This window comes from Podarcis pityusensis, assembly GCF_964106645.2.
Source record: "Podarcis pityusensis genome assembly, chromosome: 2".
In the NCBI taxonomy this organism is placed as follows: Eukaryota; Metazoa; Chordata; class Lepidosauria; order Squamata; family Lacertidae; genus Podarcis; species Podarcis pityusensis.
Genome location: NC_138029.1, coordinates 124,637,830 through 124,662,198, shown reverse-complemented (window position 1 = coordinate 124,662,198; position 24,369 = coordinate 124,637,830). Strand labels below are relative to the sequence as shown.

The following is a 24,369-nucleotide window of genomic DNA, read 5'->3' as shown; positions in this document are numbered from 1 at the left end:
TTTGTACTCTCTTCTGCTTGTATTTTATTTTTTTTCTTCTTTGTAACATTTTGAAAATCTCAATAAATATCTTTAAAAAAAACAAAAAACGAAAGCACAGCAAAGTGCAAGTAGATAAATAGGTACCACTCCGGCGGGAAGGTAAATATATATAGAATATAGATATATATGAATATCTATATTCATATAGTATACAGTATGCTGTCTGTTACTATGCTCTGTATTATGTTCTTAACATGATGCTCCATAAAATATATTATTAATGTGGTACACTGCCCTGTAATCTTTTGATAAACAGCAGTATATAAATCCAATAATTAACAATAATAACAGAAATCAAAAGAAGTGGATTACCAATGTAGGAGCAAATGGTTCATGAAACTGGCAAAATTAGCTGCCAAACTATGAGGGCATAATGACGAAGTGTTTAAGGAAGAAGGGAGACCACTGACTGACAATCTATCAAATTATCACCCATATACGTAGTCACGGGCAGGATTTGAAATATAAGCAGTGGATTACTGAAAGGTTTAATGGTAGTGGGGTTTAGATAATAAAAATGTATGCGTTATAAAACAGTTAATAAAAAGAAGTAAAAAAAAAAGCAAACATCAGGAAAGGATGAGAAGTCAAGAAGAGACTTTGGATGTTAAAAAAGATAGTATATGATGATAAATTCTTTGAAACATTTCTGGAGACTTAATAAAAATGATATTTGGGGGGGACCCCAATAATAACATTACTCCGGTTTTGAGAGAACTGTTCTGGTTGCCTGTTCACATCTGAGCCCAATTCAGTTTGGAGCCTGAACTGGGAAACAAATGCATGAAGATACTTCAAGTAATTTTATATCTCTCCTGCACAGCCCTGGAATCCTCGGGAGGAAAAGTGTATTAGAAATATTTCAAAAATTCTAAATAAATAGATACATTTTGAATAAAGGCTTTCTCTTTCCTTCAGCTTGGTTATGGTTCATTCAGCCCTGTTGAGAGAGAGATGCTTCCTTCCTTCTTCCGAATCGATCCCAACGAAGTGCCGCAGTACGTCGGGTTGGTGCGACTGCTCCTACATTTCCGATGGAACTGGATTGGCCTCATCACTTCCGATGACGACACTGGTGAAAATTTCATCCGGACTCTGATGCCAATGCTCACGAAGAATGATATTTGTGTGTCCTCGGTAGAAATGATAAATGAACGGCTAATGAAGCGATTAGCAACTAATCTTTTTAAGAAATCTCTTATTAAGTGGCAGAGTAAAGCCATGATTATCTCTGTAGACTACAAGGAAGCAGCCGTGCTGATACATAAACTCGATTTTCTCAGAAGGGATTTCAGGCCCTCACGTGTGAGGGTTTGGATCGCGACAGCCCGCTGGGATTTTGCTGCTCTGGGGGAACAAATGCATTGGAAGGAACTTAAATTCTTCCACGGTGCTCTGTCCTTCAGAGTCCACACAAGTGATGTCCAGGGGTTTAATAAATTCCTCTTGGCTTTAAATCCAGCCCGGCCCGAGGGAGATGTCTTTCTCCGAAACTGGTGGCAAATGGCATTTAACTGCTGGTTTCCGATAGCAGGTCAAACTTCTAGCAAGAGAAAGTGTACAGGGAAGGAGAAACTAGAAGACCTGCCACCATCTGTGTTTGAAACGAGAATGACTGGCCACAGCTATACCATGTACAATGCCATCTACTCCGTGGCACACGCTTTACATGCCATGTACTCATTGAGACCCACTCGTGCCATGATGAGGGAGGGCAAGAAACCTCTGGCTATTCAGCCATGGCAGGTAACATCGTTCTTTAGATGTATCTCTCTCTTTCCAAAAGTAATGGACCCATTCGTCCTCTAGTGGCTTAGGGCCCTCGTATTTACGGGACCGCCTCTCCTGGTCTGCCCCGCAGAGGACCTTAAGGTCCATGAATAACCATAGTTTAGAGGTCCCGGGCCCTAAGGAAGTCAGACTATCCTCCACCAGGCCCAGGGCCTTTTCAGTGATGGCTCCGACCAGGTGGAATGCTCTGTCCCATGAGACTAGAGCCCTTCAGGATTTAACCTCCTCGTCGGGCCTGTAAGGCAGAGCTATTCCGCCTGGTCTTTAATTTGAATTCAGCCTGATCTTTTATTTCCCTTCTCTTCTCTTCTCTTCCCTCCCCCTCCACTTTTATGAAGATTACCCGCTCTGAAACCCCACAGCTAATTCTCCCCTGGCCTCTTCGCTGGCCCAAGTAGGACCAATTCAGCCAGCTAGCCCTGGTGATTATCTAATGCTTATTTCCCCTAAGTTGATTTTTGATTTTTGAATTTTATTGTTATTCATGTTTTTATACTGTATTTTATGCTGCTTTTACAATTAATAGTTTAAAATTTGTTCTTAGCTGCCCTGAGCCCGGTTTTTGAACAGGGAAGGGTGGGTTATAAATAAATTATTATTATTATTATTATTATTATTATTATTATTATTATTATTAGTGTTTTGTTAGGGGTCGCAATATGGATGGAGACAGATTGGTATTTTAAAACCATCCAAAGATCTCAATTCCTCCTGTTTGATAGCTTCACACTCTTCCTTTCAAAAATGTTGCAACATTCTATAGTTGTTTCCTGGGTGAGGAGAGAGGAGTGGAGGCTTATGATGATAACACCTGTTATCTTTTCCTTTTCCGGGCTACAAATCTAACTGTATTCTGCTCCCACCCAAGTATGTGGGTTGTGTTATAGCAAGTAGACACCAGCCGTGAAAAGCAACCATTACTTGCACTTTCCAGCTATTTGGGGCTGCTGATGAAAATTAATTCTATCCCATGGTTAATTATCTCAATGGATGTAATTCCAAAGTCTTTGGTCTGTGTTTAGTTCAAACGTAAGAACAGCCTGTTGGATTGTGCCAACGGCCCAATTTACACAAAATTATCCTTCAAGTAGGGTCAGGTGGGATAGATTCAGGGGTCCTCATCTCAGACAAAAGCATATGCAAGTTAAAAAAAACCCCAACCCTCTAGATATGTAAATTGTTTATTCTGTTATTGTGTGTGAGCAACCTTGCATACCCAGTGGCGTAGCGTGGGGGGTGCAGGGGGGGCTGGCCGCACCGGGCGCAACATCTTGGGGGGGGCGCTCGCCGCCTCCGGAGTCGCCGAGGAGCCTCGGGCGCAGGCTATAGCAGAGCCCCATGTCTCGGGAAGGAGGAAGCCCCGGCCATGGGCGCTGCCCCCAGGTGGTGCAGCAGGAGCCAGGCGGCGAAGGGGAGCCAAGGGGAGCCCAGGGGAGCGGAGGCGCCGCGGGGACACGGCTCGGGAGCTGCCGCTGAGGAGCCAGAGCATCGTCCCCGGGAGTAGAGGAGGAGCGGTGGCGGCGGCGGCTGCTGCTACTGCAAAGCAGGGAGAGAAGGAGGCGGCGGCGGCGGGGAGCCGGGCAAGGAAGTTGCTGCTGGGGATGAAGAGGCGGCGGCGGGAGGCGGACTTCTCTCCCTCTCTGGTGCTGCTGCTGTGAGGCGCTTGCCAGCCCACCGGCCCCTCCTGAGCGGGATATGGGTGGGCGGACGGGGTGGGTGGGGGAGAGGCGCCGGGCCCGCCTCGTGCCCTGACAGGAGCCGCCGCTGCGCCCGCGGGCGCCCTTGACGCGGCGCCCCTCATGCCGCCTCGAGAGGCGTTGGGGGGCAGCGAGACTCCGCCGGGCCCCGCCCCTCACTCCACGCTCGGCTTCAGGGCTGTCTTGCGAGGGGGCGGCGGGAAAAGGCTCTGAGGAGAACCTCGCTGGCTGTCCCGCCGCGTCGCTTTTCCTCACGTCGTTTTTCCATTCCCTTGAGGGGACGGGGAGGTGAAGGGAGCCCGCACGTGGCGAGTCGTCGGTGGAGGTAGAGAAACCACGCACATTAGATATTCATAATAATAATAATAATAATGGTTTGAAATTTAAGACTCCCCCCCCCCAAGGAAAAGGCACTTTCTTGCCCTGCCCGTGGACCAGGAGGTCGTGGCGGGCGAGGCCTTCAGCAGCGGGGCCCTTATTTGCGCTGCCAGCCTGACCTTCACCCTCTTACATATAGAGAGGAAAGGAGACGCGGAGGTGCAAAGGCTTGCGGGGCAGAAGTAAGCCCCGCTGAGTTCATCAGGGGTGCCAACGTGAATACAGTATGATATTGGGGGGGGGGAGGCAAGTAAACCCCGCCCTGCATAGTTGATCACATTGGCAATGCCCATCAACTGGGGGACTGGCCCCCTCAAATGTTTTATTGGGGGGCCTGAAGCAGCGGCGGTGTGGGGGTGCAGGGGGGGGCCGGGCGCAACATCTTGGGGGGGGCGCGCTCGCACAAGTGCTAAAATCCACGGGTTAGGGGGCGCAAATTACTTGCCTTGCCCCGGGTGCTGACAACCCACGCTACGCCACTGTGCATACCTCCAGTCAACAGAGGGCAGGGTTGAGACTAACACACAGTCAGGGAAAATGCACTTCATGGTCTCTTCCCAAAGTCCCAGGCTCCACCCCTTCCTCTTCTTGCAGAAGGAACTGAGCCAGGATGAGGGAGGTGAAATCAGGGCCTCAATGAATATCTGAACAGGAGGAAGGGACCAGTGATCAGGAGAGTCAGGAGCTGGATCCTGGGAAAGGTTCGAACAGGGGTGTCCCAACCACATTTCTGCTTGGCAAAAATAATGATCTTGCCTCTCCTTCCTCTGCACACTGTTTTGGGGGTTCTTGTGACCCTTTAGAACAGATTTGGGGAGGGTGCAATGGTGCCTGAGGAGGAGAGGGCAAGTCCCGTGGTGCTAGTAGGAATCTTTCCTGTGGCTTCTGCTGGAATGACTTAGTTGAATATGGAGGATACGCCTATCTCAGACTCCCTTCATCAGGCAAAATTGTGTCCCTTGGTCTTAAACTCAACTAAAAACTAGAAAAAATAATACCCCCCTCCCCTCCAAATACCGTTCCAATAGGTCAAGGCTCAGCAGAGTCACTATGTTATCTAAACCTCTCCCCTCCTTTGTTCTTCAGATTCTCTCCTTTTTGAGGAACATCCGATTTAACAACAGTGCTGGAGATGAAGTATCTTTCACGGACAACAGTGTGGTGGGATCTTCTGGCTATGATCTTCTCAACTGGATCTATTTCCGAAATGAGTCAACAGCTTTAGTGAAAGTTGGGAGGATGGATCCAGGAGCCCCACGGGGCAAAGACTTCATCATTAACCCAGATACAATTGTGTGGTCTAGCAAGGTGGAGTGAATGTCCCAGAGCTTGTGAAAGAATTAGAGCATGATGGACTTGAATGCCAGTCAGCTCCAACCCACATGGCCAATGGTTAGGGATGATGGGAGATGTAATCTGGGAATATTTTGGCGGGTGGGGGAAGGCACAGGTTCCCCAACCTTGCTCCATGCAGTGGTTCAAAATAGCTTTGATCCTCTTACCTACATTTATCACCATTTCCAGCATGCAAAGAGGGGGCCACCTTTGAAGACCTCCAAGACCTGCTTAAAACAATTCTATCCATGCAGAAAACCTTTCATTATATCTGCCTTTCTTAGACCCCACCTTCCGCAAGCTGTGCAAAGATCTGCTCTCCAGGGCAAAGGAGAAAAATTCCAGAAGGGAAGCCGGTTTGCTGTAACGTGTGCATTCGCTGTCCAGAAGGGACTTTTTCTAACCAGACAGGTAGTTTCAACCTTCAACCTTATTCTACAGTGCAGAAGTTGCATGTATCCAGGGAGGGTTAAGGTAGGGTTACCAGACGTCCCCGGTTCCCGGGGACCACCCCCGAATTTGCAAATCTGTCCCCGGACAAATTCCATCCCTGGAAATGTCCCCAGATTTGCAAATCTGTCCTCGGGAAACATGGGAGTGGCAGCCTCAGCAGCCCGGAGCCAGCCTGGTAGCGCAGTTGGCTCTGGCTGGCTTCAGGAGCTGCTCGCTGCCGTGGCGCCCACCACTTTTCCTCACCGGAAGTCCCCATATGATGTGTCTTATGCGCAACATATCATATGGGGACTTCTGGCAAGGAAAAATGGTGGGCGCCACAGCAGCGAGCAGCTCCTGAAGCCAGCCAGAGCCAACTGCACTACCAGGCTGGCTCCGGGCTGCTGACTGCCACTTCTGCTGCCACTGCCGGCGAGTGCAGACTTCTTTCATTATGTCCTTTTACTGCTTAGCCCTGCTGGCCTCCACATCCCCCTGAATTTCGCTGTAACTCGAAGAATTTTCAAAACATATTCCAGAATTGCAACGTGTAGGATTTGCTATAGTTCTAAGTAACTTTGCTATAGTTCTAAGTTTCTTTGCAGCTTGCTTCCCTGTCTCAAAAAATGTGTTTTGTAACTTTTAAGATTATGATCTTTTGCAATAAAAGGTCAAAATAGAGCAGAATCTCAGAGATTTTGAGCAATAAGAAGGAGAATAGGGCAGGCCAACACACAAGAATATTTATAACTAGGTTCTACACCTCTGATTTCTTCTCCTGCCATCCCCACCTACCATGTACACCAGCCTGGTGTGTGTGTGTGTGTGTGTGTGTGAGTGAGTGTGTGTGTGTGTGTGTGAAAATAAAGCTATATTAGAGATACTCAAATAGTGCTTGCTAATTCCAGATGCTGCTAACTGTGCCCAGTGCCCAAAAGATCAATACCCAAGCAAGGACCAAGACCAGTGTATTGCCAAGAAAATCAACTTCCTTTCGTATCATGAGGCTTTGGGATTTGTTTTAGCTTCTCTGGCTCTTTTTCTCTCTCTAATCACCTCTCTAATCCTGGTAACCTTCATTAAAAACAAGGACACCCCAATTGTCAGAGCCAATAACCGCAACCTCACTTACATCCTCCTTGTCTCCCTCCTGCTCTGCTTCCTCTGCTCCTTCCTCTTCATTGGTCGACCCCAAAAAGTCACCTGTCTTCTCCGGCAAATGGCTTTTGGAATCACCTTCTCTGTTGCCATTTCTTCCATTTTGGCAAAAACCGTCATGGTAGTTCTGGCCTTCATGGCCACCAAGCCAGGAAACGTGGCCAGAAAACTCTTGAAGACACAATTAGCAAGCACCATTGTCCTGGTCTGTTCCCTCATTCAAGCAGTTATCTGTGCCATCTGGCTGGCAACCTCTCCCCCATTCCCAAACCTGGATTTCTACTCCATGGCTGTGGAGATTGTAGTGGAATGCAATGAAGGCTCCGTCACCATGTTTTATTCTGTCCTGAGTTACATGGGTTTCCTGGCCCTCATCAGCTTCACGGTAGCCTTCCTAGCTAGGAAGTTGCCTGACAGCTTTAACGAAGCCAAATTTATCACCTTCAGCATGCTGGTCTTTTGCAGTGTTTGGGTCTCCTTTGTGCCCACCTACCTGAGCACCAAAGGGAAGTTCATGGTGGCTGTGGAGATCTTCTCCATCTTGGCCTCTGGTGCTGGTCTCTTGGGTTGCATCTTTCTCCCCAAATGCTACATTATTCTCCTGAGACCCAACCTCAACAGCAGAGAGCATCTAATAAGAAAGAAATATCAAGGAGCTTAAGAAACTAAATAACTCATAACTTCCTATACAAAGAAGCTGGTTGAATTATTCTTTAGCTAATGTGATCAGGTTTAACTACTAGACTTTTACAAGACATCTGAAGGCAGCTCTGTTTAGGGAAGCTTTTAATGTTTAATAGACTATTTTAATATTCTGTTGAAAGCCTCCCAGAGTGGCTGGGGAAACCCAGCCAGATGGGTGGGGTATAAATAATAAATTATTATTATTATTATTATTATTATTATTATTATTATTCCTGAAAAATCTTGCAAATATTGTGTATCATTTCTGATTCTTTTTGTTTTGTTCATTCAATAAACATAGTGAAAGAAAGAAAATTGGTTTTGCAGTCCTATATATGTTTTGAACCAAAGATGAATCAGCAGAATTCTGAACCAAAAGCTCCATCCTTGGGAACTTGATCCTTGGGCAGATTAAATTTCCAGCAGCTATCTTGCAGATGTAGCTATAACCTGCCTCTGTTTTGTTTCCCTTTAAATATCAGATCAACACTGGGACCTAAACTAGTTTGAGAACCTGATTGGTGGGTAATGGGACCTTAACCCCTTGTTCTTTGCTGCAACTGCAGGGATGGTGTCACGTACAGATAATCAATAATCTCACGACTGGGGAAAACCAACACCACTATGCTCTCAGAGGAGCTTCCAGAGATGGCATGCCCTTGGCTGTTTAGGGGTAGCCTGCAACCAGGGGTGGTCAGCCTGTAGTCCTGTGAACACATCAGCCCCCAGTTAATTGCATGCAGCCCTTTGTTGTTGTTTTCAAGTCGTTTAGTTGTGTCCGACTCTGCCTCCACACTTAGAGGCAGTGATTCTTCTTAATACCAGTTTCTGGAAACCACATGAGGAGAGAATGCTCTTGTGCTCAAATCATGCTTGTGGGTTTCTGGAGGATATGACTTTCAAGGATCCGTTTCAGTCTGGGTTCAGGTGCAGTGCTAGGATTGAATCAGCCCTGGTCACCCTGATGGATCATGTGTATGAAGAGTCGGCTCTCTTGCTGGGATCATCACTTTGTCGTGGTGAGTGGGCTTGCACATTCCCATGGCCCTTGTGAGCGAAGCCATCAGGAGTTTCATACTCCCACTAGGGTCACCTAAGGTGGTAAGGACCGTGGGGAGGAGCTAGACAAAGAATGATCCAAGAAGTCCTTAATGGCAGAGCAGGTGGATGAAATAGTGGAAGAACTTTGCCTCAGGAGAGTGAGGAAAATTCTCAGGGATGATTCACACCCTGGCCGGCATTTCTTGATCTCCTGCCCTCAGGCAGAAGATATAGAAGCATGATTAGTCGCACCAACAGGGTAAAGAACAGCTTCTATCCATGGGCTGTCAGGCTGCTGAATGAAAAGATAACAACAGGGCAACTGACTTTCGGGTTTGGTGGGTGTGCATCAGCAAACCAGAGCTATTAAGACTAAGAGAGCTGACTGGGGGATGCTCGTGTAATCTCACTGTATATAAGTTGTACAAGTGACAATAAAGTATTTCAATTTCAAGATAACAAGTGGTATGTTACAATGGCTGTGAAGGTGGGTGAAGGCTGCAGCAGATAAGAATCTACCGTTCATTGTGACACTAATGTATAGTATGGACATGGTGATCATTGCATTGGAATCCTGAAGTCTTGATTATTGCAATGCAATTTATTTGGACCTAGTCTAGAAGCTCCATTGTGGCTACACCATTGATGGGGACAGACTATTATTAGTAGTGTTAGTATTAATTTTTGTATTGCATCTTTGTAAAATGTTCAGAGGCTATTGCAGTTAAGCAGTATAGAAAACGTTTAAATAAAAAAGTTATATTATTCTATTATTTCTAAAATCCTTGAAGTTACTGCGAATTAAATTGATCATCATCTTTCACATAGGAGTACCCAAAGGTTCTCCTGAAGAACAAAAGCTCGGTCTCTTTTCCTTTCCTTAACAGCTCAGTTATGGCTTTGTTCTTCCCGATAAAGCCCAATTTCCTTTTGTTTACCAAATGGCCCCAAATGAAGAAACTCAGTACATGGGGATAGTCCAACTCCTCCAGCTTTTCAGGTGGACATGGATTGGACTCTTTGCTCCAGACAATGATAATGGAGAAATGTTCCTGAGCACCTTGACCCCTCTGATGACCAGCAATGAGATTTGTGTTGCCTTCTCAAAAAAAGTACAACTCCAAACTTGGCAGTGGATACCCCATGAAGCACCTGCCATGTGGAGAGAAGTCAATGTCTTTGTTTACTATGCAGACTTTCAAGATGGACTTTATATAATCATAGAGGTAGAATCATTCCTTGAAAGGATACAAACTGGGGGGAAAGTCTGGATAACCACAGCTATTCCAAACACAATATTCTTATATGAGACTGAAGCCTTCCGGTATGCCCATGGTTCTTTGTCCTTTGTAATGAAGACCAAAAAAAGGACAAAATATGACTACTATGAGCCAGTGTATTCTACTACCTGGGGGAAAGGATTCGATTGTGCATATTCAAAGCATGTATTGTCTGTGAGGGATTGGAAAAGATGCAGGGAGAACGAGAATCCAGGGGTGTTGCCCCAGGAAGAGATTGAAAGAATCCAGTCCCAAGACAGCTACATCAATTACTATAGTGTCCACGTCGTGGCTCAGGCCTTAAACAAAGCGTATTTGTCCACATCAAAGCAGATTCCAGTGGTGGGTGGAGGAGACAGGTTGGAACTTCTAAGGCTACAACCATGGCAGGTATGTCCATTCCCTTTTGCAAACTGCAGTTCAATAATAAAAACAAGTTGAATGACTTACTCTAAGTCAGAATGTGGCTCTCTCTCTTGCTTAGCATTGTCTCTTATTGACTGATGGGCAGTGGTCCTCCACTTTTTCTGGATGGTTATCTTTCCCAGCGGTACCTGAAAATCAAATTGGTGGTTGAACCTGGGACCTTTCACATACAAGGCAGATGCTCTAGCAACTGAGTTATGCCCCTTTCCCCAGTATCATGCATTCAGAGTCAAGCATAGCAGGGATGTATGTATGTGTGTGTGTGTGTGTGTGTGTGTGTGTGTGTGTTTCTAGGTATAATCCACTCTTCATCACATCAGCAGGATCTGAGAGAGATTTTCAGGAATACAGTGGTACCTTGGCTCCCGAACGGCTTAGTTGCCGAACAAATTGGCTCGTGAACGCTGCATACCCAGAAGTAAGTGTTCTGGTTTGTGAACGTTTTTTGGCAGCTGAACGTCTGATGCAGCTTCCACTTGAATTCAGGAAGCTTCTGCAGCCAATCGGTAGCCACGCCTTGGTTTTTTAATTGTTTCAGGAGTCGAACGGACTTCCAGAACAGATTAAGTTTGAGAACCAAGATACCACTGGTACGCCTGATAGGAGCAGAAAATATGAATGAGTGTTAAAATAATCCAATAGCATTGTTTTCAAGTACTGGCAGAAATCCATCAGAGTTTCTGCCATCTAGGGCAAGGGAATACCAGAGTTGCAGGAGCAGCACAACAGAAACAGTCCCCAAATCAGTGCAGCTTTGAAAGGGCAAAACATGTCGAATCTGCATATAATAAGAATATAGGGGCAGATTATTATTTTTTCAGGCTTTAATTAGAAGACCAGGAATAGACCTAACTCCAAAAAACATGAATGAATTACTTTATGGATGCAAACACTACTGTTCTAGTATATCTATATCATCTATATCTATATCTATATCTGTATCTGTATCTGTATCTGTATCTGTATCTGTATCTGTATCTGTATCTGTATCTGTATCTGTATCTGTGTCTATCCCCTTGCAAGCTTGCCATTTCAACTCCAAAACTAAGACAAATGGAAGAAATCTCCAATCAGTGCTTCCCCCCTCTAACCTTCCTTATAATCTCTGACCGGCGCCACTGGATAGGCCTCTTTATACAGATTCCTTTAATAAATCCATCTTGATTAATCTTTACATCTATTCCAAAACTCTTACTTAACCTTTCCTGATGTATGTAATAATGATGATTTTGGTCTCCCCTAAATGTTGAAGCAGAATGAGGGGACCTAAAAATAAATCACAGTCTCTATGAGTCCAGATCACAGCTTCCTCTTTCGTCATAGCTTCATCCATTCTTGAAAGAAGTGCATCTTTATTCTAATACTTCAGCTGATGGACAGTACTTGGATGAAAATGGGGCACTGGCTGTTGACTTCGATATCGTGAATTGGGTGCTCTTTCCTAACAACTCTCGTGGAAGAGTGAAAATTGGGAAAATAGAGAGACAGACAGCTTCAAATCAAAAGATCACCATTAACAAGGAAGCAATTGTATGGCCCAAGCTGTTTGAGAAGGTGGCTTAAATTTTTGTCATTTTACTATGTGCTAATTGTTAGAATTCCTTCTCCATGATTGCAGTCATAGGATTTTTGTATATGACATGACGGTGTATGTTTTGACTCCACAGAGTGGGAAGTGACAGAGACAGGATGTTTGTGTTACTGTGTTCCGTGAAATGGGACTATTGGCCTTTGTTCTTTTCCTCTTTGCTGTCTGGTGCTAGAGAGAGAGGGAGCCATGTTGCAGTGCTCCGTGTGTGTTTATATGTAAATAAAGTAGATTAGCCAAAATGCTGAGTTGCCGAGGTCTGTTATGCAAGCTGCAAAGACTCTGCGGATCCCTAAGTATGCCGATGTCTGTTGGCATCGGTCGCTGTGATGTTCTGGCTGAAGAAAGCTTTTGAAGCTCCCGAACGATTGACCAGGAGAGAGGGAACATGCCAGTCGGGCATGTGTCTTTGCCAGGGTCCTACTCGAGTGTAGGACGAGCTCCTGACACTAATATCATGTTCAATTGGCGGCGGGGGGGGGGGGGAGGTTATTGGGTTGTTTATATTTTTATTTTTATTATGTATTTTTGTGTTTTTATACTGTTATTTTATCCTGTGCACTGCCCTGAAACCCGTATAAGGTGGTATACAAATTCAGTAAATAATAATAACAATAAAGCATAATATAGATGAGGCTTTGAGTGTATGCTTACGAACACTTCCCTGGAACTAAGTACCACTGTGCTTAATGGAGTACAATCTTGAGTAAGACTGTATAAAATGTCGCAGGGAACAGGAGACTTTCCAAAGCAGAGTAGAACAGCTTGCCCCAACTTGGTGCTCTCTCAAATGAAGTGGGGAGGGGAGTGTTTAAGAGGGCTTCCTACACTCACTTTGTTGCCCAACAGCAACACAACAGCCCTGCAGTGAGGCCAGTGGGTCTTACCCTCCGGTAGTTACTACCACGACCTTTCTTCTTACTCCTGCAGCCCTGGGTGGGAGGGAACCTGGGGTGCACCAAAGCAGGTTTTTTTTTTTTAAAGCTTCCAAAGCCAGTGACCCCAGCACTCAACCTACATGACAAGTGTCTTATGGAAACACTCTAATCAAATGTTGTAAACAGCCTTATGTGAGAGTTTAGTTCTCGGTATGACCAATGCCACTACAGTGTTCAAGAATATAAGGCTGAACAAGTTTCTAAGTATTTTCAGGTCTGATATTGTTATAATAAATATGTAAATTATGTTGTCTTTAATATAAAGATACATAACAGCCCAACCTTAATGTGATGCAAGGCTTACTGAGTTCAACCTACACCTTTGTGATTTACTGTCAAAGTGGCCCACACTCTCTCTGAGAATCTCCCAGACCTCAGAAGAGCATGCTGGTCACTTTCAGCTCCATTCCTAAACTACCAGTAGACTGAATGCCAAGCATCCAGGCACAAAGGGATTTAAAAATTCAGAGGCTGGCAAACATACAGTTATGAGTTTTCAGGAGGCCAGATTCCCCTAAATTCCCCTAAAGTCTTATTAGAGGCAAGTTGTTTATTTTAAAGTTATTGTGACCTTTGTGCATTGGATCACACTGTTATTATGTGTGCGATCTTTGCTGTCTATTTTGTTGTGGTTTTCAGCTGGCGGTATACAAATTAAAAGTGAAATGAAATTAATCTTGTTTACCTTGATTGCGTGTATGCATAGAAAAGTGACAGAGCAGTGCTGAGGGAAAGAATCAGATAAACCAAAAAGTTTGTCTGCCATGTTGCTCTGAAGAAAAGAAAAAGGAAAGTAATCTCTCCAAAATAGGGCCTGGGGTCTCTTAGGGCCATTGGAAGCAAAGATGCCTTTTTACGGGACCCTTCCAAAACACTTTGATCTGCTTCCACAGGTACAAATGCTCCTAACACTTTCTCTTCATGTCTAGACCATGCCTCGTGCAAGATGCACGCAGAGCTGTCACCCTGGAAATGCCAGGAAGATTCAAGAAGGGAGGCCTCCATGCTGCTATGATTGTGCTCCCTGCTTAGAAGGGACAATATCCACTCGGGAAGGTAGGACAGGATATCACCCGTCAGCTGATTGGCAGATTACAGCCTGCCTTGCTTAAACTCCACAGTATTCCTTTGAAGCCCCACCCTTACCCACCAGACAATTAACAAAAACAACATCACCAAAGGTGGAGACCAACTGGGCCAAGTTTGACCCAGCAGCTAGAAGTTCCCATCCCTGGTCTAGTCTTAACAGAAGCAGCTTTTAAACATCTCATGGACAAAGTTTCTTTAGTCATGCTCCACAAGATCCTTTCTTGGTGATAAGGTCAAGGATTGGGACTTCTCTACCAGTGAACATTTGCTTCTTTCCTTCCCAATAAAACAGTGTTGTTTCATGCTCTCTCCCACATGCCCAGCATTCCCCCTCAATTGTAACAGCACTCAGACCATTGTAGGTGACTGATGTCAGGATACTGAAGTCTCATTTCCTCTATGCAGATGCTGATGAATGCACCAGATGTCCAGAAGATCAGCATCCAAAGAAGGAGCAGAATCAATGTGTCCCCAAAGCAATAACCTTCCTGTCCTATGAAGAATGTTTGGGAATCCTCCTGACATCCCTTACCCTCTTCTTATCCTTAACCACAGGCATTGTGTTTGGAATTTTCGTTAAATACAAGGAAACTCCCATAGTCAAAGCTAACAACAGGGACCTCTCCTACATCCTCCTCATTTCCCTCTTGCTCTCCTTTTTGTCCTCCTTCCTCTTCATTGGCTGGCCAAGGAAAGCAACTTGCCTTTTCCGACAAATTGCATTCAGCATCATTTTCTCAACTGCTGTCTCTTCAGTCTTAGCAAAAACCATCACTGTGGTTCTGGCCTTCCTGGCCACTAAGCCAGGGAACAGGGTGAGGAGATGGCTGGGGAAGGGTTTGGCAAACTCCATTGTCATTTCCTGTTCCTGTGTCCAAGTTGTCATCTGCATGATCTGGCTGGGGATCTCGCCACCATTCCCCGACTCTGACATGCACTCCCAGCCTGGGGAGATCATCCTGCAATGCAACGAAGGGTCTGTGGCCATGTTCTATGGTGCCCTGGGCTACATGGGCTTCCTGGCTGCCATCTGCTTCACGGTGGCTTTCCTAGCCAGGAAGCTGCCTGGGGCCTTCAATGAAGCCAAGCTGATCACCTTCAGCATGCTGGTCTTCTGCAGTGTTTGGGTGTCCTTTGTGCCCACCTACCTGAGCACCAAGGGGAAATACATGGTAGCTGTGCAGGTCTTCTCTATCTTGGCTTCCAGTGCTGGGCTGCTAGGCTGTATTTTCATTCCCAAGTGCTATATTATTATACTGAGGCCTGATCTGAATATGAAGGAGCACCTGACCACAAAAAATAAGCATGGCATTTGAATCTTAATGCTAGAATGTCTCACCAGTATCTGGACTGGAACCACAGCTTACTTACTAATCACTGGGTTTATTATTTTTCAGAAGGCTCCAGTAGGCATGTTTGTGTGTCCAAGCACCTTCCTCAGACTGCAGTGTGCATCCCAACAGGTATTAAGTGATGAACAGATCCAGCAAGATCCCTGTCAGGGATCCTGCTTCCCTTAGCCTCACTTGTTTTCACACACAAATACACATACCTGTCTTTCTGTCATTAATTCACTGCCACCAATTGCCCCAGAATAGTTCAAAATCTCCTAGTAGTGTTTTTTATTAGGCCTGGTCATGAGATGGGTTCCACCACCAGCCCTTCCTTTAAGTTTGTGTCCCGTTCTTTGGGGAGCACATCACCTGCAAGACTAAGATGAGTAATTATTTTACTTAATTCTGCTGGAAGTAGGGAGACCACGTTTCTTGCTAGATCAAATGTAAGCATGAAACAACCACCTGAATCAACATTCTCTGCAATTTAATCTATATTGATTTAAAATATTGAATCCATACACCACAAAAACAACCAAAGAAAATCACATCAAATGCAAAAAAATAATAATGTTACATATAAAATAAAGTTCTTCCATACCTTGAGACTTCCATCACCCTCAGTATGGGTCCTTGGTTTCCTTGTTGACTGCATATTGTATGACCTTTATCTTATCATAAATTAGCTATAATCTTTGTAGCATATAACATTGCAGAAGTTAACCAAAGCATGTCAAAGATTTCATATGTGAACAATGTTCTTTTAAATATAATCTGTATGTATCCCATTATTTGTTAAACTTTTGGTTTGTCTGGTTTCTGATTTTTTCCTGTAATAATAATAATAATAATTTGTTATTTATACCCCAGCCACTCTGGGCGGCTTTTTTGGCATCTTTGCCAATTCTACATAATCAAATAATTTTGTCTGCCTCTCCATTTTAGTTGGTATTTTGTCTCCCTTCCAACATTCTCTGGTCTCCCAGCAGCCTATGGTCAGGAATGATGGGAGTTGAAGTTGAGTAATATCTTGAGGGAGCCTGGTTGGGCAAGCTTGTATTGGAGAGCTTATATGAATGTTTTGCAGATCCTTGAAAAGTTTGTATTACTTGAACTGTGTTCATTTTACAGATTAAATGTGTTTAATGTGCATGTCGATTTTCTCCTTCCTTCCTTTGGGATATTGAATAGGTCAGCCTGTTAAGCATTCAAGTTATTGATTGTTGAAAATTTGAGGACCGTAAGTGGCATGATCCCAATGTTTTTAATTATAAACAATTTAAACTCCTAATAAAATCATCATCATCGTTGTTGTTGTTGTTGTTTAGTCGTTTAGTCGTGTCTGACTCTTTGTGACCCCATGGACCAGAGCACGCCAGGCACTCCTGTCTTCCACTGCCTCCCGCAGTTTGATCAAACTCATGCTGGTAGCTTCGAGAACACTGTCCAACCATCTCGTCCTCTGTCATCCCCTTTTCCATCATACCGGAGACTAATATTGACATTTAGCAATAATAACAATTGGAGAGCCCCCTTTAACTTTTTGTGTGGAAGGGGAAATGAATGAACTTGAGTTGTCTGAAGATTGGGGAAATATTGCCTAGTGAACATGGGTACCATCCTGGAGTTAGCACTTCAAATATTCTGAATAACTTTTAAAGATATAATCGATGGACGGAGAATTGGAAGTCCACTCTATTTCTTTCTCTCTTCCCTCTTTTTTCTTTTTCTTTTGAAATTCTTGTTCTCTTCCAGTTTCTTCTTATTTCTTTTTCTCTGCTTTGCTTTTGCTTATGTTTTCTTTTCTTTTGTTTACGTCCTCTACTCTGGTTTAGTGAGGCACATGAAGGTGATGGCTGGCCTGTGTGAAAGACCCTGTGTGACTCCTTTGAGAGAGGGCTTTGTATTTTCTTCTATCTTACTCTTTTCTTTTCTTTTCTTTTCTTTTCTTTTCCTTGTTTCATTTTTATTTTTATGTAGATTAGTTTGTTTTTTATACTACAGGCAGCCATCCATGTATGTGGGGTAACATTCCAAGGCAACACACGCATTGGTGTATAATTGAAACACCTAATGTCCGGATTTTCCCAGACATTGCCGGGATTTCAGAGGTGAAATTGACATCCAGGGGGAATTTCTGAAAGGCAGCGCTTTGTCCTGGATCTTAGAGAAGCATCAAAAAATTGCAGACATCAGGGTGTGCTAGTTTTTATTTTTTGAAACATGGCAAGCCTGGTTAAAAGAATTCTGAGGGGAGCCTCTAAGAGAAACCAATGTGGCTTTCCATTACCCATTTAGATGCCATCTCCTCAGATGTCAAATATGGAGGGAGAGAGAAAGAAAGAGAGGAAAAAAGAGAGACTAGATAGATATCATGCACACACACACACACACACACACAATATAATAATACATACTATATATTACATAAAATAATTTATTCTATAATAAATTATATATATATATAATAAATTATATATATATGAAGCAGGTAATATAGTCCAGTATTCCTGAGGGATTATTAGTATTATTATTGAAAAACACCCACCCCCAATATATGACGGCCAAATCCCCGAGCCCATGCATCCCAGTGAGCAATACAAAACATGTGTTTCTTCCCATCAAGCTCCAAAGAGATTCTCTGGAAGTTGGGATTGTTTTTCTCTCCTGGAATTAACAAAATAACAGTCATTCTTGCTGAATCCCAGTGGATTTCCACCCAGAAACTCAGCAACAAAGAAATCCAGAGCAAAACATTATTGTGATAAATACGCCCTGAACTCTTGCAAGGCGGGGGAGTGAGATACCGGACAGACACTCCGACGTCTGGTCATTTCCCCCAATGATCTGAATCCGTGGCTGAGACCTATGGATTTGGTGGCCCCTTAATTCTGTACAAAGTTCAAGTTGGGCAAGGGTCTCTTTCTGCCGTCCATGATTTGGGTTTTAGTTTTTTTGCTCCTTCCTCAGGCTGCCACCAAGATGTCCCTGCGGACCAAGTGTCTCTTGACCAGGCCTTTTGAACTCCAGGAAGACTATTACAGGCCAGGAGATCTTATTGTGGGGGGACATTTACGCTTCAGCAGTGCTATACACACAAATCAGATGTTCAATTTGTCACCCCGAAAACGGGACACATACATTTCTAAGTACGTACATAGAAACTCTGGGGAGGGATTTGGGTTGCTCTAATATCATTGTAGACTAGAGGGCTTGTTCCAGGGATCTGCATCCAGGGAGCCAGTGTGGTGTAGTGGTTAAGAGCGGTAGACTCGTAATCTAGTGAACCGGGTTCGATTCCCCACTCCTCCACATGCAGCTGCTGGGTGACCTTGGGCTAGTCACACTTCTCTGAAGTCTCTCAGCCCCACTCACCTCACAGAGTGTTTGTTGTGGAAGAGGAAGGGAAGGGAGAATGTTAGCCGCTTTGAGACTCCTTCGGGTAGTGATAAAGTGGGATATCAAATCCAAACTCTTCTTCTTCTGCATTAGCGATATTGCTTGTTTCCCGGAATGAAAAACAAACCATAAAACAAAGCTTTACGGCTTGTCTTCACCAGATAAGAATCTGACCCATTGCTTCTTTCAGAGACTTGCATAGTCTACAAAGACTTCCAGAGACTTATAAGACTTATGTTTATTTGGTTCTATGTTTTCAAGAGAATCCATCAAGAGTGCCTATTTTGTGACTTTCAGAGACTTATAAGACTTATGTTTATTTCGCTCTATGTTTTCAAGAGAATCCATCAGGAGTGCACGTTTTGTGACTTTCAGAGACTTATAAGATTTCTGTTTATTGGGTCTGCAGAGAGTACATATTTCATATATTTCATATTCTATGTTCCGTATAGATTATATAAAGAATTTATATTGATTTTGCATTGTTGTACTTGGTCATCGTGTTGCCTTGGATATTACTGAGAATTGTTTGCGACACAGGGGTTTAGTTGTCTGGTTACTGAAAAGCAAACCATGGCATCTCCAAATAATTGTCCATACGGGCAGGTGCTTCTGTTTATGGTGGTGAAAGTAACGCCAAAGCATCCCCATGAATCATGATGGGAAGGCTGCTAGGCTCGCCCACAGGAAATATTTATTATTATTATTACTATTGTTACTATTTATTCTATGTAAACATACGGGAAAACAATTCTATCTTCTCCTTTCCACTGATCAAAGTGTTGCCTAAGGTTGCCAAGAGCATTCAGAAGTACAGTAAAACAAATTGGCAAACATTAAACTGAACCTGGAGCAGGGCAGATAATTAAAGCAGTCTGCTTTGAATACCAAAATTAAGGGGAAATCTACTTGAACAAAATGAACCTTTGCTGTAATAAAGCAATAAAGGTAAAAGTAAAGGTACCCCTGACTGTTAGGTCTAGTCACGAACGACTCTGGGGTTGCAGCGTTCATCTCACTTTACTGGCCGAGGGACCCGGCATACAGCTTCTGGGTCATGTGGCCAGCATGACTAAGCCGCTTCTGGAGAACCAGAGCAGCACATGGAAACGCCGTTTACCTTCCTGCCGGAGCGGTACCTATTTATCTACTTGCACTTTGCTGTGCTTTTGAACTGCTAGGTTGGCAGGAGCTGGGAGCTCACCCCGTCACGGGGATTCAAACTGCCAACCTTCTGATCGGCAAGCCCTAGGCTCAGTGGTTTAGGAACACCACTAGACTTGGAAGTACTAAGCGCTAAATGCACACCAGCTCCAAGTGGTTTCCAAATCTCTCCTCCAACTCCTCCCCAGTGCAGCTTAATTGCACTCTTACACAGAAGTCAGGCAGTGGAAAGCCTGACAAACTGTGCTGTTCTGCCTGCATGGTCTACACCATGCCTTTGCCCTCAAAAGCTGCAGCTTACAGGGAGAGGGAGAATGGACCCACCTGAGGCATTGGCACCCCCCTGCATGCACTCTCAAATGCATGTTGTACTGATTGGACAGCTTTAAAGGGAATTGAACAAATTCATGTTCAAGGTCATAAATGGCTGATAATCATGACGGCTGTGTCCACTACTTCTGGTATCGAAGGCAGAGATTTTAAGGCTGCTGCTTACTTTTCTTCTCCTTTCCTGTTGAGCAACAACAGACAGCCGTTATTTGTTTGGGTTGCTTTTGTTGTAGATAGCAAGCGGGGGAGAGAGGAATGTGATTGTGTGTAAAAGAGATGATTCTGGCTGGTCACTGATTGTAATAATAATAATAATAATAATAATAATAATAATAATAATAATTTATTATTTATAGCCCACACCATCTGGCTGGGTTTCCCCAGCCACTCTGGGCGGATGTAGAAAGAAGAGGCTAGAGAGGTCATAAATTTTGTGTTTTAAAATTTTTATTTTTATATTTCAAAAAAGTTTACAACAAATTACAGTAAATAATCAAATAACTTTGGACTTCTCCTCCACATCTCCATGGTGTCTCCAGCTTCCCAACTAATGCTGCTTATTATAGTTATTCTATACCAGGGGTCAGCAAAGTTTACCTCACCTGGGCCAGTTCAGGGGAGATCCCTCCATGGGCTGGACAAAGCCATGCCGTTTCTTCTTCCTCTTTGGCGATCACTCGTAGCCGAGTAAGATTGTCTTCCATAAACACGGTTTTAACAATGAGTCCGTAAGTGACTGTGGAGGCCAATTCTGGATCCACACGTACTTCCACAGTTGGGACACTGGTTTCTGGGCGGGAGTCAATCACTGTGTGGATTTGCCAAGCGTGCCTTCCTCCTAGCAGGGTTCTCCCTTGCATCCTGAGTTCGAGTGTCTTCAAAGCCCATGACACCTTTGGTAAAGGCTGTTCTCCAATTGGAGCGCTCGCAGGCCAGTGTTACCTAGTTGTCACTGTTTATACTTCATTTTTTTAATATTTGCCTTGAGGGAGTCTTTTGTTGACCACCAGCATTATGCTTTCCATTTTTAATTTCGGAATAGAGTAGTTGCTTTGGAAGAGGATCATCAGGCATCCGCACAACATGACCAGTCCAACAAAGCTGATGTTGAAGAATGTGTGCATGCCGTTAAGCACAAGCATCCTATCAAAGTCGCCAGGCTGCTGCAAAAAATTGAAACTGATCCCACAAAATGTGACTTGATGGAGTTTTGTGGCTGCATCAATCACAGCATCTTGCCATCTGGCATCTAATGAAAGAATAATATGCCTTTTTAAAAAAGTATTTCATTAGAAATGTACTGTGCAATCTTATGCAAGTGATATGGGTAGATTAATTGCCTAAATTCAAGCAGTAAATGGGTGAAAATGTTGTTAATTGGACTGAGGCCAATTAGCCACACTTACCTTTCACTCCTCTCGCTCCAGCCAGAAGTCTGCCCTTAATGCTCTATGTGCAAACATTTTGGGGGATTTTTTGCCCCAACCTTTCCCCACCAAAAAAACCCTCACTCTTTAAAGCTGAATTGGGGCAAATGTCAATTTGGGTTTTCTACAGATGGACATTTGCTCCAGTTGATCCTCAAAGAGTTGGTTTTTGTGGGGAAAGATCCAGAGCGTGGATACGGAACTTTAAATTTAATTTAAATTTAATTTAAACCATGTTTCCCTCCGTCTGGAAAGAACGGATGAAGGTAAGTGGGACATGTCCTCTTTCGGGATTTCCTCGCCTCCTCTGACACAACTCTCCTTACAGTCAAGTGTTGAAGACCTACCAGCACATCCTGGCCTTGGCATTCTCTGTCAGTGAGGTCAACAGGGACCCCGTGCTCCTACCCAACACAACACTGGGCTTCCGTATCTATGGTGATAACAGCGATGCAAAGAGGACCTATGAGTCCAGCCTGTCTCTGCTCTCCACGAGGGGGGAAGTGGCTCCCAACTATCAATGCGACAGTCGGGACAAGCTGTTCTCCGTCATCGGGGGTCTCAGCTCCAAATCATCAATGCAGATGGCATACCTCTTTGGCATCTTGAAGATTCCACAGGTAAGAGAATTTGTCTGGGGACCCGGGTAGCGCTGTGGTCTAAACCTCTGAGCCTAGGGCTTGCTGATCAGAAGGTTGGCAGTTCAAATCCCCGCGACGGGGTGAGCTCCCGTTGTTCGGTCCCTGCTCTTGCCAGCCTACCAGTTTGAAAGCACAGCAAAGTGCGGTTAATGGGCTAAATTGACGGGAATAAGGACTGACAAAACCCGGAACCAGGAGGAAGGGACGCTGGATGAAGATTGGATCTGTTTATACCTCTTTTTTCTACCATTAGAACTGTTTTATAAAATTGATGAATGATAGAAAAACGTTGGAATGAAATTACTTGGCTTTAGTAAAGATGTTTAAAGAATTATGAAAGAATATTATGATTATGAGAAGTTGGTAAGGATAAGATTTAAGTTTTAAGTTTTAAGGTTTATTCTATTATAGGAAGATAAGGTCAAGGATTTGCTGGGATAATTAATAACTAGGATACAAAGAAAGGGAGGAGGAGGAGGTCTAAGAAAGAAGGTAATGACAGTTAAGGATTTGAAAATAATGAATTTGCTTTTAAATGTTTTTAAAGTTTTGTGATTTTTGCATTCTTCTTTTTTTCTTTTTTTTCTGTCATTTTTTCTCATTTGGAATTTTTTCTTATATGGTGGGAAGGGGTTGGTTTTTTTTTTCTATTTTGTCAATTATTTTTATTCTTTGTACTCTCTTCTGCTTGTATTTTATTTTTTTTCTTCTTTGTAACATTTTGAAAATCTCAATAAATATCTTTAAAAAAAACAAAAAACGAAAGCACAGCAAAGTGCAAGTAGATAAATAGGTACCACTCCGGCAGGAAGGTAAATATATATAGAATATAGATATATATGAATATCTATATTCATATAGTATACAGTATGCTGGCTGTTACTATGCTCTGTATTATGTTCTTAACATGATGCTCCATAAAATATATTATTAATGTGGTACACTGCCCTGTAATCTTTTGATAAACAGCAGTATATAAATCAAATAATTAACAATAATAACAGAAATCAAAAGAAGTGGATTACCAATGTAGGAGCAAATGGGTCATGAAACTGGCAAAATTAGCTGCCAAACTATGAGGGCATAATGACGAAGTGTTTAAGGAAGAAGGGAGACCACTGACTGACAATCTATCAAATTATCACCCATATACGTAGTCACGGGCAGGATTTGAAATATAAGCAGTGGATTACTGAAAGGTTTAATGGTAGTGGGGTTTAGATAATAAAAATGTATGCGTTATAAAACAGTTAATAAAAAGAAGTAAAAAAAAAAGCAAACATCAGGAAAGGATGAGAAGTCAAGAAGAGACTTTGGATGTTAAAAAAGATAGTATATGATGATAAATTCTTTGAAACATTTCTGGAGACTTAATAAAAATGATATTTGGGGGGGACCCCAATAATAACATTACTCCGGTTTTGAGAGAACTGTTCTGGTTGCCTGTTCACATCTGAGCCCAATTCAGTTTGGAGCCTGAACTGGGAAACAAATGCATGAAGATACTTCAAGTAATTTTATATCTCTCCTGCACAGCCCTGGAATCCTCGGGAGGAAAAGTGTATTAGAAATATTTCAAAAATTCTAAATAAATAGATACATTTTGAATAAAGGCTTTCTCTTTCCTTCAGCTTGGTTATGGTTCATTCAGCCCTGTTGAGAGAGAGATGCTTCCTTCCTTCTTCCGAATCGATCCCAACGAAGTGCCGCAGTACGTCGGGTTGGTGCGACTGCTCCTACATTTCCGATGGAACTGGATTGGCCTCATCACTTCCGATGACGACACTGGTGAAAATTTCATCCGGACTCTGATGCCAATGCTCACGAAGAATGATATTTGTGTGTCCTCGGTAGAAATGATAAATGAACGGCTAATGAAGCGATTAGCAACTAATCTTTTTAAGAAATCTCTTATTAAGTGGCAGAGTAAAGCCATGATTATCTCTGTAGACTACAAGGAAGCAGCCGTGCTGATACATAAACTCGATTTTCTCAGAAGGGATTTCAGGCCCTCACGTGTGAGGGTTTGGATCGCGACAGCCCGCTGGGATTTTGCTGCTCTGGGGGAACAAATGCATTGGAAGGAACTTAAATTCTTCCACGGTGCTCTGTCCTTCAGAGTCCACACAAGTGATGTCCAGGGGTTTAATAAATTCCTCTTGGCTTTAAATCCAGCCCGGCTCGAGGGAGATGTC

At 43.6% G+C, this 24,369-nt stretch overlaps 1 protein-coding gene and 1 pseudogene across 2 annotated transcripts in view; both read left to right on the top strand.

Moving 5' to 3' along the window:
- Positions 1–15,195, top strand: part of LOC308465553 (vomeronasal type-2 receptor 26-like) — a 32,007-nt pseudogene extending 16,812 nt beyond the window's left edge. Inside the window, exons 3-6 of the transcript in view lie at positions 9,446–10,228; positions 11,588–11,818; positions 13,720–13,846; positions 14,285–15,195. The product of the transcript in view is annotated as a vomeronasal type-2 receptor 26-like (transcript). The remainder of the gene's footprint in view (positions 1–9,445; positions 10,229–11,587; positions 11,819–13,719; positions 13,847–14,284) is intronic.
- On the top strand, positions 4,733–7,591 carry LOC308471933 (vomeronasal type-2 receptor 26-like; the record flags this gene model as incomplete). The annotated part of the gene is made up of 4 exons (XM_080996245.1): positions 4,733–4,771; positions 4,995–5,201; positions 5,528–5,654; positions 6,584–7,591. 4 exons carry the CDS (start codon positions 4,733–4,735, stop codon positions 7,492–7,494), a joined length of 1,284 nt encoding a protein of 427 aa, XP_080852371.1. The 3' UTR covers positions 7,495–7,591.
- Positions 15,196–24,369: the final 9,174 nt, after the last annotated feature.